We start from the raw sequence: 15,766 nt of genomic DNA, 5'->3' as shown, positions 1-15,766 counted from the left end.
TTTTTTTCCTTTAATTCATTTTTTATTTTTATATAATTTTAATATTTTTGATTTATTAAATTTCTTTTAGTTTTATTAAATAAACATGCAAGTGCTTTATACTCAAGATTCCCACCAAAAATTGGATTAACAAATAAAGGAAAAGATAGATATACAGCCATATTCCAACATATATCAAGATGGCCAAGGTCCTTAGGATGTTGAATATTTATCCTTATCATTGTCCAAGGATGACAGGTCTAAACTAACTGAAATGCTGGAAATTCTTGTGGATAATGACTAGGAAGACTACTAGATTATATTCGCTGGTATGACTATAAAAATTGTTAAAGATAATTTTTGAATCTAAGATTCCGTTTGGATTGACTTTTTTTTCAAAAAATAAGTTTTTCAAATACAATGTTACAGTAATATACAATAACTCAAGAAACATCCCATCCATATTAATATATCAAATATTCAAAAAAATTTTATAGTAAAAATTTTTCATATACACTGCTACAATAAAATATTTCAAAAATACCTACCAAAAACAGCTAATCCAAACGGAGCCCTTGCCATTTGAGCCCAATGGGTACCCAAGTATTTCCCATCCTTTCCCATTCATTAATGGGTATAGTTGGGATGTGTCCCAACTTAAACCCAATACCAAATTATAATACCCATCCCGCCCAAAGTTCCTTTGGGCATGGGTAGCCCATTGGGACTTGGGACAAATTGCCAGCTCTAACTGTTACTTTGTTACTAGCAAAGTTGGGGGAAAAAAAATGTCTGACGGTTTCATCAGAATGACCACGGTATGAGGTTCTGCAATGAAATTTCAGAAATTGTATACTGTAGGATAAAATCGGGTGGCCGATCAAAGGATTAATGACGAGTGCCTTCAGTCCTTTTCAGCGCCAGTTTTATCAGAAGACAGTTTTTACATTCAGTGGAGAGAACGAATGAGATTCTGACATGCGTATAAACGTGTTCCCCGGGTAGATTAATTAATTACGATTACTTCCTTATCTCTCTTTCAACATAGGATACTTAACCGTAGGATGTCATTAGGGCGCCTTTTGAGGTGCCTTTCTTGGGAGCACGCAAAAATATTAACCATCCATCTTCATCTTTAAAAGCACGCTTTGGACAGATATCCAAGAACATGTCCACTGCTCGCAAATTCTCTAAGCAAAGACCTAAACAAATGCCCAATATTCAATATGAATCAATGAGTGGAGAAGCAGCGCTTGACCCTTCCTGAAATTATTGTCGCATAAGTTGAGATAGTGCAGATCGATATTTGTTGTGAAACTTAACACCAGCCTACATTGGGCTTTTCCATGAAAAGTTAACACTCCTAACTAGTACTTTTTTCTTTTTCTAATATTTGCATCTTTAATCTTCTGGCGTACACAAATTTATCATTGATGCAGACAAAATTTTGCTCACAATTTTCTAATCATTTGTTGGGCAATTATGATTCAAATTAGTGATTCAGGTACACTGTGGAGGCTTAAGTAACAGAACTAAGCCCATAAGAAGCCATTATGCGCATTTTCCCATTATAGAAAAGAATCGGGTCGCCTAGAGAGTTTGTTGCTTGTGGAAGATGGATTCATTAAGGATGAGTGTTCAGAATCTTTTCTTTTCTTGCCTTTGCATGATTCACGATGGAAGAAAAGAAGAAAAGAAAAGAAAGTCATTAGCTAAGCTGGCTAGTTCACCTACAACTACGAGTTACGGATCCACAGCAGCTCCAATCACGCTAAAAAGAAGAAAACATGGACATCAAGGTGGACGGGAGAGACGGGAAAGTGACAGCAAGACAAAAAGGCCAACGGTCAAACACCAGAAGTCAGGGCATTGAACGCGAGAATTCAAGGCCAAACACAACATCTATCATGAATTCATGATCTTCTACCTTCATGACCTCTGTCACTAATTCACTTCTCCATTCATCTAAACATTAAAAGGTGCTCAAAGACCAATGAACTGCAGGGAGTCTTGTGAAAGCCCCTATTTTTGGAACAGACAAAAACCGGGGGCAGCACTTAGGATTTGTCGAATTGCGCATCATACATTTGTATGAGCTTTGATCGAATTAGATTCTCGTATGCACACAGAAATCACATCAGAGAGAGACCAGAGTCGACTCAAGATGAAGCCAACTTCAAAAGTATGCCGACGTATTCATGAGCATTACCTCATCGACAAAGAGAAACTTCTCACCTTGGTTAACCGACGACCATCTTTTCTAATCTACTCGTTATGTTTTACCATCTTGCTCAGTTTCTATGTCTTGTGTGCTTCCAATTCCCTCAGGTTCGCCTTCAACTCCACACATGGACACCATTTTGACCAAAGAAACTCCTTAGTTCAGCCCGGAAATGGTAAGCTAGGTACCCATCGATCATTTCGTCGTTTATAATCTTGACAAGAACTTCCTTCCTCCTCTTTCATTTCTTCTGCTGCTTGTGAAAATTAATGTAGTATCACTAGCACTAATTATAAATATAAGATGCTCTGTCATTTGGTTTTGTAGATGATGAAAAATGTGACTTGTTTACGGGCCGTTGGATTCGGGATGTGAGAGGGCCTTTATATACAAATTTTAGCTGTAAAACGCTGCCCTATCAGAGGAACTGCTTATTGCACGGACGGACGGACAAGGACTTCCTTCACTGGAGATGGAAGCCAGACCAATGCGAACTTCCAGTCTTCAACCTCAGGAGCTTCCTGAACATTGTTCAAGGAAAGACGATGGCTTTCATCGGTGACTCCCTTGCCAGGAATCAGATGGAATCGCTTCTCTGTTTACTCTCTGCGGTTAGTTGTTGAAATCCTTGGCACATTCAGACGTGTCAACTTTTTATTTTTTATTATTATTTATTATTTTTATCTTTTCATCTTTTTATGAAAAAAATAATTTTATTTTAATATCTGCACAAAAGACAGCAACTACTACATCAAACATTCAAACACGTCAATCATGAACCAATGAACCCATTGCACTAGCAGTGGTGGCATGTTAGTTACGATCCAGTTGGATATAGTATCCAACTTACTAATTTATAGACATTTTATAAGCAATTTTAATACCCCAAAACTAAAAAAGTAATAAAATATTACTGGCCATACTCTGTAATAAAAAGTGACTAAGTATTCATACGCTGGTCATGTGAGTAATTAGTTTTTAACCTATTTTTTTTTTTTTGTCAACCAAATTTGATCGTATTTCTGGGTTAAAGACTAATAACTTACGTGATCGGCATGCAAGTAATTAGCCATTTTTTACCATAAACTATGGCCAACAATATTTATTTCAGATTTTTAGTTCTTTTTTTAAAAATTAATTGTCGATACGTAACAACGTGTAATCTAATTCCAGTAGCTATTGGTAAAAATCTGTCAATAGCCTTAGTCGCCCTTAATAGGCTACATTTAATTAGAAGAAAGTTACGTGAAAAAGTCAATTAAGAGTTATAGGAAGGAAAAAGAAAGTTGAAGTTACTGTTTTTTCTTTGATTAAAAAAAAAAAACGAAAGATATTAGGAAGCTATTGATAATTAATGGAACTTTTAGTTTTTGATGAATCAAAAGTTCAACCAACCGAAAAAAAAGAAGGCATATTTACCAATTCCTCATTTTCCTATGATTCTTCTACTGGCCAAAAACAATATCAGGTTCTTGCAGCATTCCTCACCATGAAATCTTCCCCTAATGTCGGCAAACTTGTATGTCTATCTATAGACCTTGATGACGAAGATCAATCTTTTACAGAGGATTTCCCGACTTTCTAATATGCGATAACGAGCTGCGCCGCTATAAATCTAAGAATAATTTTAGCTTCAAGGAACTCCATTTTGCAGGAAGAAACGCCAAACCAAGTATACAGGGATGCGGAAGACCGAACCGCAACATGCCACTTTCCTCGTCACAACTTCACCATCATTGTCCTCTGGACCCAATTCCTCGTCTCAGCCTCGGAGATAATAGTAAATGGGTCAGCAACCGGCGGATTCCATTTGCACCTTGACAAGATCGACGAGAGTTGGGTGCAAAAACTATCTGCCATCGACTACGCCATTATCTCGGATGGCCAGTGGTTCTTCAGACCCAACTACCTGTATGAGGGCGGTCGTTTTGTTGGATGTATTTACTGCCAGGAGACTAATGTGACGGACCTCGGTCCCGGCTTTGCCATCCAAAAAGCTTTTAGACTTGCTCTTAAGCACATAAACGACTGCAACAACTGCCCGAGGATTGTGACTATATTAAGAACATTCTCACCATCCCAGTTTGAGAATGGCGGATGGAACACTGGAGGGACCTGCACTAGAACGAGCCCATTGGCCCCAGAGGAGATTAAGGATGGTGGTGGCCTGGATTGGTATTATAGGAGGATTCAATTGGCAGAGATTGACAGTGCACGCAAATTGGGAGAGAAAAAAGGGAATGCATTTGATATTCTTGATGTTACAAGAGCTATGCTTATGAGGCCAGATGGCCACCCTGGGTTACACTGGGGAAACCAATGGATGAAGGGATACAGTGACTGCATCCACTGGTGTTTGCCAGGACCCATTGACACTTGGAACGACTTTTTACTTCAAGTGCTCCGAAGACAATCCCGCAATCCTCTCGGCTCTAGAACGCATGGCTCAAGATTCATAGGAAGAAGGTGAAACGCAAATAGAATCAAAGATGTGCTAAATCAAATGTATTTCACAGTATACTCATCAACCACCAGCAGTCCGCCAAGCAGTTGAGACTTGAGAGATCCCACCGCCCTCATCCATTTCATCTTTTTAGGCCTAAAAGAAACTGATAACAGATAAAAGATGTCGAAGCAGGGATTTGGTGGTGCTGTTAAAATATACAGCCAGTTATTATTCAAGAACCTGAATTTCTTCAGAACCGTGTCATGCTCAGGGGCCAATCACTTCTTAAGACAAAAATACTCAGTACTTTCTAAAATGTAAAATATTAGAAGATTATATGAAACCACAGACTAAAGAAGGGGAATTGCTCGCTGACATAATTTCCAATAGAATATACCATTTGGCTGAGAAAGTAAAGGAAATAATATGTAGTTGTCAGCAAGGCAATTCAAATAAATTTTCAAGCTAAGCAAGGCTAAAGTCCTATTCTTTACCAAGAAGGGAAAAAAAAAAAAGAAAAGAGAAAGGTCAAGTCCTATTAGTGTCTTGTACTTCAACAGGAGACCCAGACAGCCGCTTTAAGGATTTTATATATATATATCCTTGGAAGATTTTGTCTATATTGCTACTGTTTGCACAACTACTGCATTGAAATGTGAAAGAGTAAATACACCATCAGTAACCTCTGAACTTGGAACATTTCCTTAAAAAACAAAACCAAGTAAAGCGCAAAAGCATATATAAATCCTAGGAATGATACGCCTAAGTCCAATAGCCAGTGTAATAATCACCAAAAAAAATATAGACATAGTTCATAGGCGCATCCACATGAATAACTTAATTTTTAACGAAAAATACAACGGACAAGAACAAAATTCAACTCGCCTTTCAGTTCATAGAGCTATAAAGAGTCATCTCACTACTATAGCACCGTTGCTGCAATCTACAACCAGTTTGTACAACAAGAAAATGCAAGGAACAAAAATTTAGTACCTAATTTCACATTACCATTGACTATCAGGGCAAGATATCTGAAGTCTCAAGGTTCAACAGTGCCGCCACCAAGCACAAAGGAGCATAGTTCGCGGACTGGTGGATACTCAACCAATGCAATATCCATTGCATATCCAGTGACTGGCATCTTCAAATCCCGTAAAACAGTAAATGCCTCAGCCATTCGAGCCTTTGGCACTTCTTCGGCAACAGGACAATGTGGAATCCATGAATCAGGGCGATAATCCTCCCCAATTTCAATGCCATCTTTTCTCATTGCATCACACAATTGAAGGTGGAATTGAATGAGAGATAAGGATGGTGTTGGCGCAAGAAAGAGAACGTTGTTGTCATTAGCAAGGCTTCCAATTGAAGAAAATGACAACGGCAAAGGTTCTTGCTTTGAAGCAAAGTTTTTCACAGTGTTTTCAAGTTTTGAGACATCGACAAGCGGGCTAGAAAATAAGGTAATGTGGGGTCTGGATTCAATTTCAATAAGCTGAGTACTAATCTGTCGGCGAGCCAACACATTCCAGGCCTTCAAGACCTGGTTTTCAAGTGCAGGATCAAAGTAAAGCTCCAATGCATAACCTTGTGACATTGGCTCTAAATTCAACCTCCTGCCAACAAATTAGTAACCATATCCTTAGGGGTTAAAGAGAAAACACATAACTGGCAATCATTTTACAATTGACCAGCTAAACAGAACGTAAAGCAACAAGCTAAAGCAGCAATTAAAAATAAAACAATGGAATTGAACTAGATCTCAGTGTCACACATAACCAGAGTGAATTTAAAGAACCACGAAAATCAAGATAAATAGATAATTAGAGTGAGCCCATCAAAGTAAATATGCTTACGAAACCCCCACCTCCACCTCCATCCCCACCCCCACCCCCCTAGCCCTCAACCCCAAAATACGTGAATATGCAAGGTGCAAAAACAGCACGGACAGCAGGAAAGGCAAAAAAAGTTAGAACTTACCCAATTGAGATTAGAGGCAGATGAACAGCAGGGAGGCAATTTGGGGACTGTAAGAACAGAATGGCCACAATTCGAGCTGCAGGCCGGGCTCGGGTGTGGAGAAAAGGAAAAAAAATGGAAAAACAAAAACTAGAGTTGAAGTGCGGAGGAGGGGGAATATGTATTAAAAAGTTTCTGTGTTGAAGTTTTGATGCTTTAACAAGGAAAAGGACACAAGGAATAGGGGGTACCCATGGAAATAAAAAAGGGTTAGGAGCAAAGCAGGCTGGATAGCTTAGTCTTGGGGGGAGTTGGAAATAAAATAGTCCCAAGAAATTTCTTTCGATCGCTGCGGCCGGGGACGGGGAGAAAAAGTAAGAGGGTAGGAAAATGCTCAACTATCATACTACTCTTAAGTAGTACATCTCCTTAATTTTTTTTAAATTAAAGATTAATTTTTACTATATTGACAGATATCATGGATTCAACAAGTGTAATATATACACTGTCAATAAATATAAGATTTATATTTTAATTAATTAAAGTATTGTGTAGATTTTTATCCAATGATTATAATATATACACTGTCAATGTATATAAAATTTATTCTTTAATTAATTAAAGCACGGTGTAGATTTTTTTTTAAGTAAGAAAATTTGAATTTAAAATCTGTTACTTATAACTTCTCCCAACTTATCACCCAACCCTCCCCCAATTACAGCGTAGAATCCTTGGACTAGAGCTGCAAATGAGTCGAATCGAGTCGAACTTTGATCTAATCGAGTTGAACCTTGACTTAGTTTTATCACGCTCCAATTCGAGCTTGAGCTCGACGAGCTACCAATTTAAAGTTCGAGTTCAAAAAAATAAAAAATAAAAAATAAAAAAAAAATTATATTTTTTTTCTTAATAAATAATAAAATATAAATGATATATGTGTAATTTTACTATTAAAATAAAAAATAAAAAATATATATCGCGCGCTAACAATCTTAATATTTTTGAACTTAAGTTCGATTTGGCCAACTTGATCTCGATATTGATCGAATTTGAATTGAACTTTGACTCAGGCGACTCGCGAACAGTTCGATTCGTTTGCAACTCTACCTTGGACTATGGTAAAAAAAAGCGCTTCGAGTTTTAGAAACACCAAGGGAGGGAATTTTGTAGGTAAGGGGCTCCAAATCCCTTGGCTATTCAAGAATTTTTCAAACACTTCTAGAGAAGGTGAGTTTTTTGGGAGTTTGTCTAAAACTTTATTTTAGCCTACTGTAAAAGTTTTTTAAAAAATTTTTGAAATGTGTAGATTTTTGAATATTTTGAAGTGTATAGTTTAAAAACTTTAAGAAATTTTTGAGATTACTATAGCTAAAGTTTTTAAAAAACTTGTAGCAGACAAACTTGGCAAAAAACTTAGGTTCCAAACAAGGCCTTAGTTTGATCCATCTCCATCCCCCTTCCCTCACCCCTTAGTATAGGACCATTTCGTATAATGTTGTACTCCAAACAAAAAAAAGGAAACAATATTAATAGCAAGTGGTATAATCAGACCTCAAGAAACTGTCTTGAAGGTGCTAGTCTTTTCAAAATGGACGCACAAATCACTCTTGATTCCGCGGGTATATAACTGAAAAACTTTTGAACTAATTTGGTCATAAACACTTATCATGCATATTGGCTTGAAGCCAATATTTGATGTATGATGATTAATCATATGTTTAGTCTACGGTGATAGTACAGTGTAACTTTGGGTTTTACCCAACACGAAAAGTAGGTAATAACGCGTATGAAGACACAAGCAGCAACAATCAAGAAGTAGGTTCTTTGGTTTGTTTCAATCGAAAGTATCAATTAGTAGTTAATAGTATTTCCAACCTTTTTAACACCAAATTAAATAGGTATAGGTGGAATTGGGATCTCCTTGGCAAATCGCTTAAAAAGTGAAAAGCTAATAAAACTCCTAAACTAAGCATAATGCTTGGGAGTTTTCAATTTTCGTGCCCACAACACTGCAAGAATAAAACGTTTTATGTGACACAAACTCCCCTTTTGCCTTTTCTTCTTTACTTGAGAATAAGAAAGATAAGAAGACAAGAAGATGTGGATGTCAGCAATTCACTCGAAAATAAATAAATAAATAACAAAGGATATTGATCTGAACGGGCTAGGACAGCGCCTAAAGGTAACGCAATCCAAACAAGGCCTGGAACTACGTATATGGCCGACTTAACAGTAATGAGAACAGCAGAGGCCCAAGAAAGAGTTTACAGTTTCCTTCAAACCGAAGAACACGGTACAACGTTTGTGCGCGAATGGCACCTGCAAAACTTCTTAAAGCAGTACAACTGATGCTATAATTAATTTGCTTTCACTGAGGAACACGCAGGTAAAGTGGGATAGGATTTCGAGCATTGGGAGCTGAATCCCAAACTGAAAATGCACTGCTGGAGTTCATCCATTTCTTTGTCATCTCAGGGTAGTGGCGGTCCAATACATCTTTCAGGCTCTCAGTTGTGTTCACCCGTTCCAGACCTTTCTTGGTGTACGTCTCCTCGTTGAAATTGGTTGTGAAGAACCTGTCTGCCTCTAGTCTCCTGGAGATATACACCAATGGCAAACGTTCAGCTTGTGAGAGGATTATTAAGCCTTTATTTATACTGAGAAAGACTAAATTAAGTGAGAGAGGATTCTTTCTATATTGAACTGATTTGAGTGACATTATAATAAACTGCTGCTGCTGCTGCTAGCCTAAGCATACCTCGATGCCATGACGACGAATATGATGAATGCTGTCTCGCTAATGGCGAAACCCTTGATCTTTTTCTCTGCCATGAGCCCCACTAACAAATCCAACTCCTCAACATCGTTACCATAGACCTCACGAAGAGTTTTGATGGATTCAGCATCATCTGTGAGGTCTTCCCATTTGGAGATGGGGATTAACAGGAGGGCCCTCCTGAAAGCATTGTATCTAGCTACGCTTCTTTCCCTGTCCCTAAAAACTGCGTCGCATAACACCCGAGTGTCAAATACGCATCACATCACATCACTGTTTGATTAATACTCTTTTAGGCAAAACTAGAACTCAAAACTCTTTATCATTCTCTAGAATCCAAAGCAAATTAAAACCCCAAAAAATCCTAGAGAGGAAGCAATTGATAACTTACTCTCAAGAGCTGGAAGGTCGACGTGATCAGGCCTTTCGGTTCCATCCGGATTCTGTGGAATAACATCCCTGAGCCACAGAGGATAATTCCAGAGCTCAAGTGCTCCACATGCTTGGTGACCCATTGATACCATTTGCCTGGTGAATCCAATTCCTGACAACACCTTTTCCCCATTTATACCGATCAGATTGGGCATGGCAATCCTGCAATATGAGGATGATCACCGAGAACTTATTATTATACAAAAAAAAAGAATGTACTGCACTACTTACTTACTACACAGTCTTTTCCTGTTTTCTTTTTGAAATAGGGCAGCATTAATTAGTTATGTATAATGGGCTGCTGAAGATATTCTTTTGTATAAATGCCTAATTAATTAAAAGCAGAGCAATAAGTACTGTTAAAGAGTAATCATACTGTTTGGACAGAGGAGGAGATTTATTGGGTCCTGTTGCGGCATTGGTGTCTCTGAGGAGAAGGTCATCCGGCAGGAGGGAGTGCATCCTGTAAACGCTCACAAATTCCTCAGTCAAGGAGTAAGGTACCCCATGATTGTCAGGCTTCTTCAGCCCCACTAGACCGCTCAGGATGGCTCCTCCAACGTGCCCAAATGTATCCTTAAACTTCTTTCCCAGCAAGCCATACCTATTTTTCAATTATCATTGGGTTCATTTAAATTGCTGAAGAAACCAGAGTCGATCTCAGACGCTAATAATTCAATAATGACGGATAAGAAGCTTAGTAGTAGTATAACATATAGTGGGAGAATGTTTAACATAGACCGGCGATGCGAGCCCCATTTTTGGGACCTGCGTATTTGTCTCACGGTGCCATATATATATATTGAATGCTTAGTTCTCTTAGTCATCGTTTATGCTATTAATTTCCCTGTTTCAGAATTGACATAGGTGTATGCTGGACTGCTGAATCTGGAAACCACGTACGGAGAAAATAATTTATCATTGTCATTGGCACGCACTTGTAGGAGGGGAAGGACTGGAGTAGTGTGTGTATATGTGTGTGTATATATATGTGTGTGTGTAGTTGTTACCAATTAGCCCGCATTGCTGCATGCAGAGTGTCGGTTTTGAGGAGCTCAACAGTCCAATCAATGGTGTGGATCTTTGCGATGATAGCAGAAGTCACCAGTCTTGCATGCCGATACAATTCCTCGTCTCCCAGCTCCGGATATTCCTTCTGCTCCGGTAATTTAATTCCATTCAACACCACAAAAAGTCAGAATAGATATTTAAAGACCATATTTATTCAAAAGCCAATTCGTGTATTCCTAAATATTCGAGTACTGAGCCGTGACATGATTAGAGATTATCAGTAGTACTGGTTGGTTAATAAGTTAATTTAAGTGCATGCATCAATATATATATAATTAATGACAACCTTCAGGGCATCGCAGACCGAATTATGCTCCATGACAAAGAGGGCCTGGAGCAGAGATACGCCGGCCCAGCTGTTACGGACGTCGCCGGAGATGGCACGTCCATCATCATCCTCGTGGAGAAGAAGTCCATCCCTGGATATCTTGAGCTTTCCATCTTTAAAAGTCCTCACTTGTTTCAGGCTCTTCTCGTCACTCCCGTAAATAGCACTCGCATCCCTAACAGTTTACACGCGCAGTACATGCATGCACCAGCACCACTCAATTAATTCATACTCAGCTTATGGTAGCATTAAGGGATATTTTCAGAAACCTCAGGGAGGTTTCTAACAATTTCACTAAACTCTCCTGAGGTTTGAAAAATTACACTTAACTCTCTTGATTTCATAGTTTTAGTAACAAAATCTTAAAATAATATTGACTTGGTCAAATTTTTAAATAAATATCCAAAAATACCCTTGTATAATGAGTTTTAATTTATTTTTCTATACAATTATAAGATGATCTAGTATAATTATAAGGCAAATGTGCCATATTTTATCACTATGATAAACAACTATGCCAAATTTTCATGTCCACACCTACTATTTGATAAACAACTACAATAATAAATTTATCACTATGATAAGGTACTTTTGATGGTATTTATTACGAATTTAGATTTATAAGATAGAAAAGAAAATGTTGAAATAATTCATTTAAAATTTATGAATTTTTCGAGTAGTGGGATTATCATTATTTAGTAATGGTTTGGAGCCATTTCCTTTTTGATTTATTGTTAACTTTAATACTGAAAAATAGAAAATAAAGATCAGCAAAAACATTAGATTATATATAAGTTAACTTATCAAAAAAATTACTAGTTCGACATTTGATTACAATAGAAACTAGAGGAAACAGTGGTATAGTTTTATTGGCAAAAAAAAAAAAAAGGAATAAGAAGGAAAAAGAATGAAAAAATAATTTTAAAAGTCATTCTAAGTATAAGCATACCAAATAAAGGAATTTCATTACTCCTTCTGTCCCATTAAAAATGTCATACTTTCCGTTTTGGAATATCCCGAAACAATTATCATGTTAAAAAAAGTCAAAACACCTTTTAGTCTCTCTTTTCAATATAGCTCTTCTTTCTAACTATATGCATAAGTTACCATTCAAATTTAAATTTTGAATTTATGGAAGTAAAATTGGAAAGAGAATGACAAATATCACAATCAAACCACTATTTTTAAAAAGTTGGATTCCCCAAACATGACTAAATAAATGGGACGGAGGGAGTAAAATATTTAAGAACAGTATTGTCATTTTAAATGATAAGAAGGTAGGTGTAATTTTTAAAAGTTTGAGGCAACTAAACAAAATCGTTAATAACCTCAAGGGAAGTTTCTGAAATTATCCCTAGTATTAAACTATATATTAACACATGCATCCTAATTCAAAAAGATAATTAAGAAGAAGCTTGGCTTTGCTGTTGACTATACTGAAATTTCTTACCACCAAGGTGTTCTGCGGTTCAAGTGACCGGTCTTAATCTCGTAGAAGCCTGTAGGAACCTCCTTCGTCTTATAAAACTTGAAAGACTTGAGAGGGCACTGGCTTGCGATTTCAGCCGGTGCAGTAAGTTCAATCTGAACCCGACATTTCAACTTTGATATTAGCGATATGGCCCACCGCCAACGTTATCAAATTATATAGGAGTAATATATACTTAAACAGATAAACACAAACAGACGTCGTGCGCCATCAAATTAATGCCGTCCAACAAAGAAGTTTACTAGTACCAGCTAGTATAAGTATATAATATATATATGCCCATTTTTTATTTATATACAAGTATGTGTGTGTGTGTGTGTGTTGAGCAGGACCTGTTGGGTATCTTCTAAGTGGTCGATCCAGTCGTGTATCATGAATTGTATCCAGGAAGCTGCGATCATGTTGAATTGCTTCCCCGTATCTTTGAGATTTCTACGTGCTAGAAGCTTGGTTGCGACCACCATAGGATTCGGCTTCAATAACTGCATCATGCATATATATATTTAACATTTATTGACGTAAACAAAATGTTTCTGCAATTAGAGCTAATCAATGCTCAAGGAAACTTGCTTTTGCAGAAAATGGAAAAAGACACGATTAAATGGTTATGGCTCCCAATAGAAATCATAAGAATCGTAACTAGGAAGCTAAATATTCTGGGTTTTTTTTATGACTGAAAATTAAACATGATTTATTGAGCACTGTGTTCTCTACGAAGAAATATGAGAATGAAGCTGCTCAAGCAATTCTTATAGAAGTAAATCATTTCCACTTGCCAATGCATGAAATTGCAGAGGCAAGAATACGGATTTCGAGATTTGGTGCGAAGACTACATGGATCTGCCTCAGGAGCTCCGTATTTCGTAGCCTCTTGTTAGTTCCAAAACATTTGCCAGCAAACAAGTAATTGAAGAAGCAAGCAATATATACTTGAATATATATACCTTGTTACGCTGGTCAACGGGAAGAACGTTCCTCCCAAAGAAGGAATCTTCGCTACCAGCACCTTCGTTGAAGGGATCATTAAACTCTCCGTCGGCCGTCCTAAAAGGAAAATCAGCCGGGTTGAATCGAACACCTGTTGGCGTTTTGCCAACGTTGAACAAATTGTATTCCTGATGCAGGTGGCGACGAATGCCCAGATATATTAGCCCCAGGAACACCGGCAAACGATGCCAAATTCCCAGCTTGTCCACGAAGTGAATGATCTGCATCATGTCAAGGACCAAACATTAAAGTGAATGAAGTAGCAGCTAGTTCATCATCTAATGTGTGTTAAAACAGTTTAACATTAATGATAAATGAATGAACCTCATCACTTATGATTTCATCACACAAATAGAAATCGTAGTTCAAGTGAATTGATAAAGTTTAACAATAATAATAATAATGGCTCGTAAACTGATAAAGGATTGTGTGGAGGAGGAATAAGCAAGAGAACTAATTATTACGAGAAAGAGAAGCTTGTCAACGAGAGTCATCCGCTTTACAACTTCATGGAAATCTTTGTGGATGAAGTTATGAAAAGGGGCCACCAAGACGGCCTTAACAGAATTAGCTACTAGTGTAGCCATACTTGTTCGATCGATTTTTGAGCTTAACTACGGATCGATCTCCCTGTTATGTTATATGAGAAGAAGAAAATGCGCATCGATGGTGATCTATTTATAACATCCACGGACCCTGGCCTGCCGATTGGCTGCTTGGAATGCAGGTCACGGACTCACGGGCCTCACGGCATTGGTAATCTATCTTGACTTTTACAGTTTAATTAACTCCCTCAGTGACTAGTCAAAAACTATATGTATGTTTTAGCCAATCTAGGGGCTCCAGGATAGGACTACAAATCTATCTTTTCTTTTACTCCCTCAAAATCACTAGTCAAAAAGTACATGTACGTTATAGCCAACCAAGAAATTTTTTTTTTTTTTTTTTTTTCAGAAAAAGCTAGATTTTAAAATGTAGATAAAGAGATTTGATTTTTTAATCTACGTTCAAGTATAATTTTAAAATTCTCACGGTGGTCAACTACTTTAGGAATAGATAGTTCTGCTGTCTGAATTTGATTGTTCAATTTTCAAACGTTAATGACACAGAAACTGAATAGTCACAAACGCAAATTTGGCAGATTTAAATAAAAGATTTCTTTCAAAACTGAATAATGCGACTTCGCAGACGCTTGTCTTATCTTATTTGTGTTACTTACCAATCGCCAATTACTGCAGAGATAGAGAGTGGTTTAATTTTACACCCCACCTCATACTTGGGTGGAATGGACGGCTGCTGTGCTGTTGTATGTCTAGCACACTTCGAGGATCTTCGCCGCCCCGGTTTTTGTCAAATTTTTATGCTTTTTTCGCGGTAACGGATTTTCTGTCCCACATCCTGTGTTACTCCCTGTCTCATTATATTACTATTTGTCTTATATAAATATCATATTTTAGTTCTTTTTTATTTTCTTAAGATCCAATAACCATTAACTAAGTAATACAAAAAATTTAACAAACTCAAAAAATTAAAATACATAAAAAATGAGATTTTTTATGAATTTTCTGCTTTATTTTCTAATTTCCTATTATATATTACTTTTTTGAAACTGTTATATTTAATTTTTATTCAATGAATAGTTATTGGATTTTAAGGAAACAAAAAAGAATTAAAACATGATATTTATGTAGAAAAAAATAGCAATATAATAAAAAAATGGAACGAGAGTGACACAGAATGTAGGACAGAAGATCCGTTGCGATTTTTCGCTTGCCATGCCATCAACCAAATTGAACGTCCTTTGGTTGAGCATATCCAAACATACGGATATAGTCCAGAGAGATATAATATTATTGTTTTCAATTCAATCCCATTACGGCATTACGCTATCGTTTTCTTATTTCAAATGTAATAATGATCGGCTGTGGACTGCGATATTGCGGAATTTCTTGGGTGAATCCAAATGTTAATTTAAGAATAGGATGCAGTCTAGAGAGAAAAATTTTAATTCAATCTTTAACGTTTCCGTTACGCTATTGATTTCTTATTTCAAATATTAATAAAGATCGCTGTGGACTGCG

General features: G+C 37.1%; 3 protein-coding genes across 3 annotated transcripts; 1 reads left to right on the top strand and 2 right to left on the bottom strand.

Annotated features, from left to right (window-relative positions):
- Positions 1-1,703: 1,703 nt before the first annotated feature.
- Positions 1,704-4,902, top strand: LOC113723111 (xyloglucan O-acetyltransferase 4-like). Its single transcript, XM_027246369.2, has 3 exons — positions 1,704-2,375; positions 2,528-2,811; positions 3,855-4,902. Exons 1-3 carry the CDS (start codon positions 2,099-2,101, stop codon positions 4,668-4,670), a joined length of 1,377 nt encoding a protein of 458 aa, XP_027102170.2. The 5' UTR covers positions 1,704-2,098; the 3' UTR covers positions 4,671-4,902.
- Positions 4,903-5,400: 498 nt separating this feature from the next.
- Positions 5,401-6,970, bottom strand: LOC113722801 (uncharacterized). Its single transcript, XM_027246023.2, has 2 exons — positions 6,624-6,970; positions 5,401-6,259 (listed from the first exon to the last, which is right to left on the bottom strand). Exon 2 carries the CDS (start codon positions 6,238-6,240, stop codon positions 5,686-5,688), a length of 555 nt encoding a protein of 184 aa, XP_027101824.1. The 5' UTR covers positions 6,241-6,259; positions 6,624-6,970; the 3' UTR covers positions 5,401-5,685.
- Positions 6,971-8,703: 1,733 nt separating this feature from the next.
- On the bottom strand, positions 8,704-14,339 carry LOC113723082 (alpha-dioxygenase PIOX-like). The gene is made up of 10 exons (XM_027246348.2): positions 14,150-14,339; positions 13,643-13,906; positions 13,031-13,180; positions 12,660-12,793; positions 11,168-11,384; positions 10,821-10,966; positions 10,187-10,414; positions 9,770-9,972; positions 9,361-9,604; positions 8,704-9,196 (listed from the first exon to the last, which is right to left on the bottom strand). The coding sequence occupies exons 1-10, from the start codon at positions 14,270-14,272 to the stop codon at positions 8,971-8,973; spliced, it is 1,935 nt and encodes a 644-aa protein (XP_027102149.2). The 5' UTR covers positions 14,273-14,339; the 3' UTR covers positions 8,704-8,970.
- Between the last annotated feature and the right edge of the window lie 1,427 nt (positions 14,340-15,766).

The sequence above is a fragment of the Coffea arabica genome, chromosome 7e (assembly GCF_036785885.1).
Source record: "Coffea arabica cultivar ET-39 chromosome 7e, Coffea Arabica ET-39 HiFi, whole genome shotgun sequence".
Lineage (NCBI taxonomy): Eukaryota > Viridiplantae > Streptophyta > Magnoliopsida > Gentianales > Rubiaceae > Coffea > Coffea arabica.
The sequence above is the reverse complement of the archived record's forward strand: the minus strand, read 5'-3'. Positions and strand labels throughout refer to the sequence as shown.

Excerpts from the sequence above, each read along its gene's own strand:
- LOC113723111 (XM_027246369.2), top strand. The coding sequence starts at position 2,099 with ATGCACACAGAAATCACATCAGAGAGAGACCAGAGTCGACTCAAGATG. Across the intron at positions 2,376-2,527 it reads CTTAGTTCAGCCCGGAAATG|ATGATGAAAAATGTGACTTG; the intron begins GTAAGCTAGGTA and ends TTGGTTTTGTAG. Across the intron at positions 2,812-3,854 it reads TTCTCTGTTTACTCTCTGCG|GAAGAAACGCCAAACCAAGT; the intron begins GTTAGTTGTTGA and ends TCCATTTTGCAG.
- LOC113722801 (XM_027246023.2), bottom strand. The coding sequence starts at position 6,240 with ATGTCACAAGGTTATGCATTGGAGCTTTACTTTGATCCTGCACTTGAA.
- LOC113723082 (XM_027246348.2), bottom strand. The coding sequence starts at position 14,272 with ATGGCTACACTAGTAGCTAATTCTGTTAAGGCCGTCTTGGTGGCCCCT. Across the intron at positions 9,605-9,769 it reads CGACCTTCCAGCTCTTGAGA|TTTTTAGGGACAGGGAAAGA; the intron begins GTAAGTTATCAA and ends TATGCGACGCAG. Across the intron at positions 9,197-9,360 it reads TTCGTCGTCATGGCATCGAG|GAGACTAGAGGCAGACAGGT; the intron begins GTATGCTTAGGC and ends GTATATCTCCAG.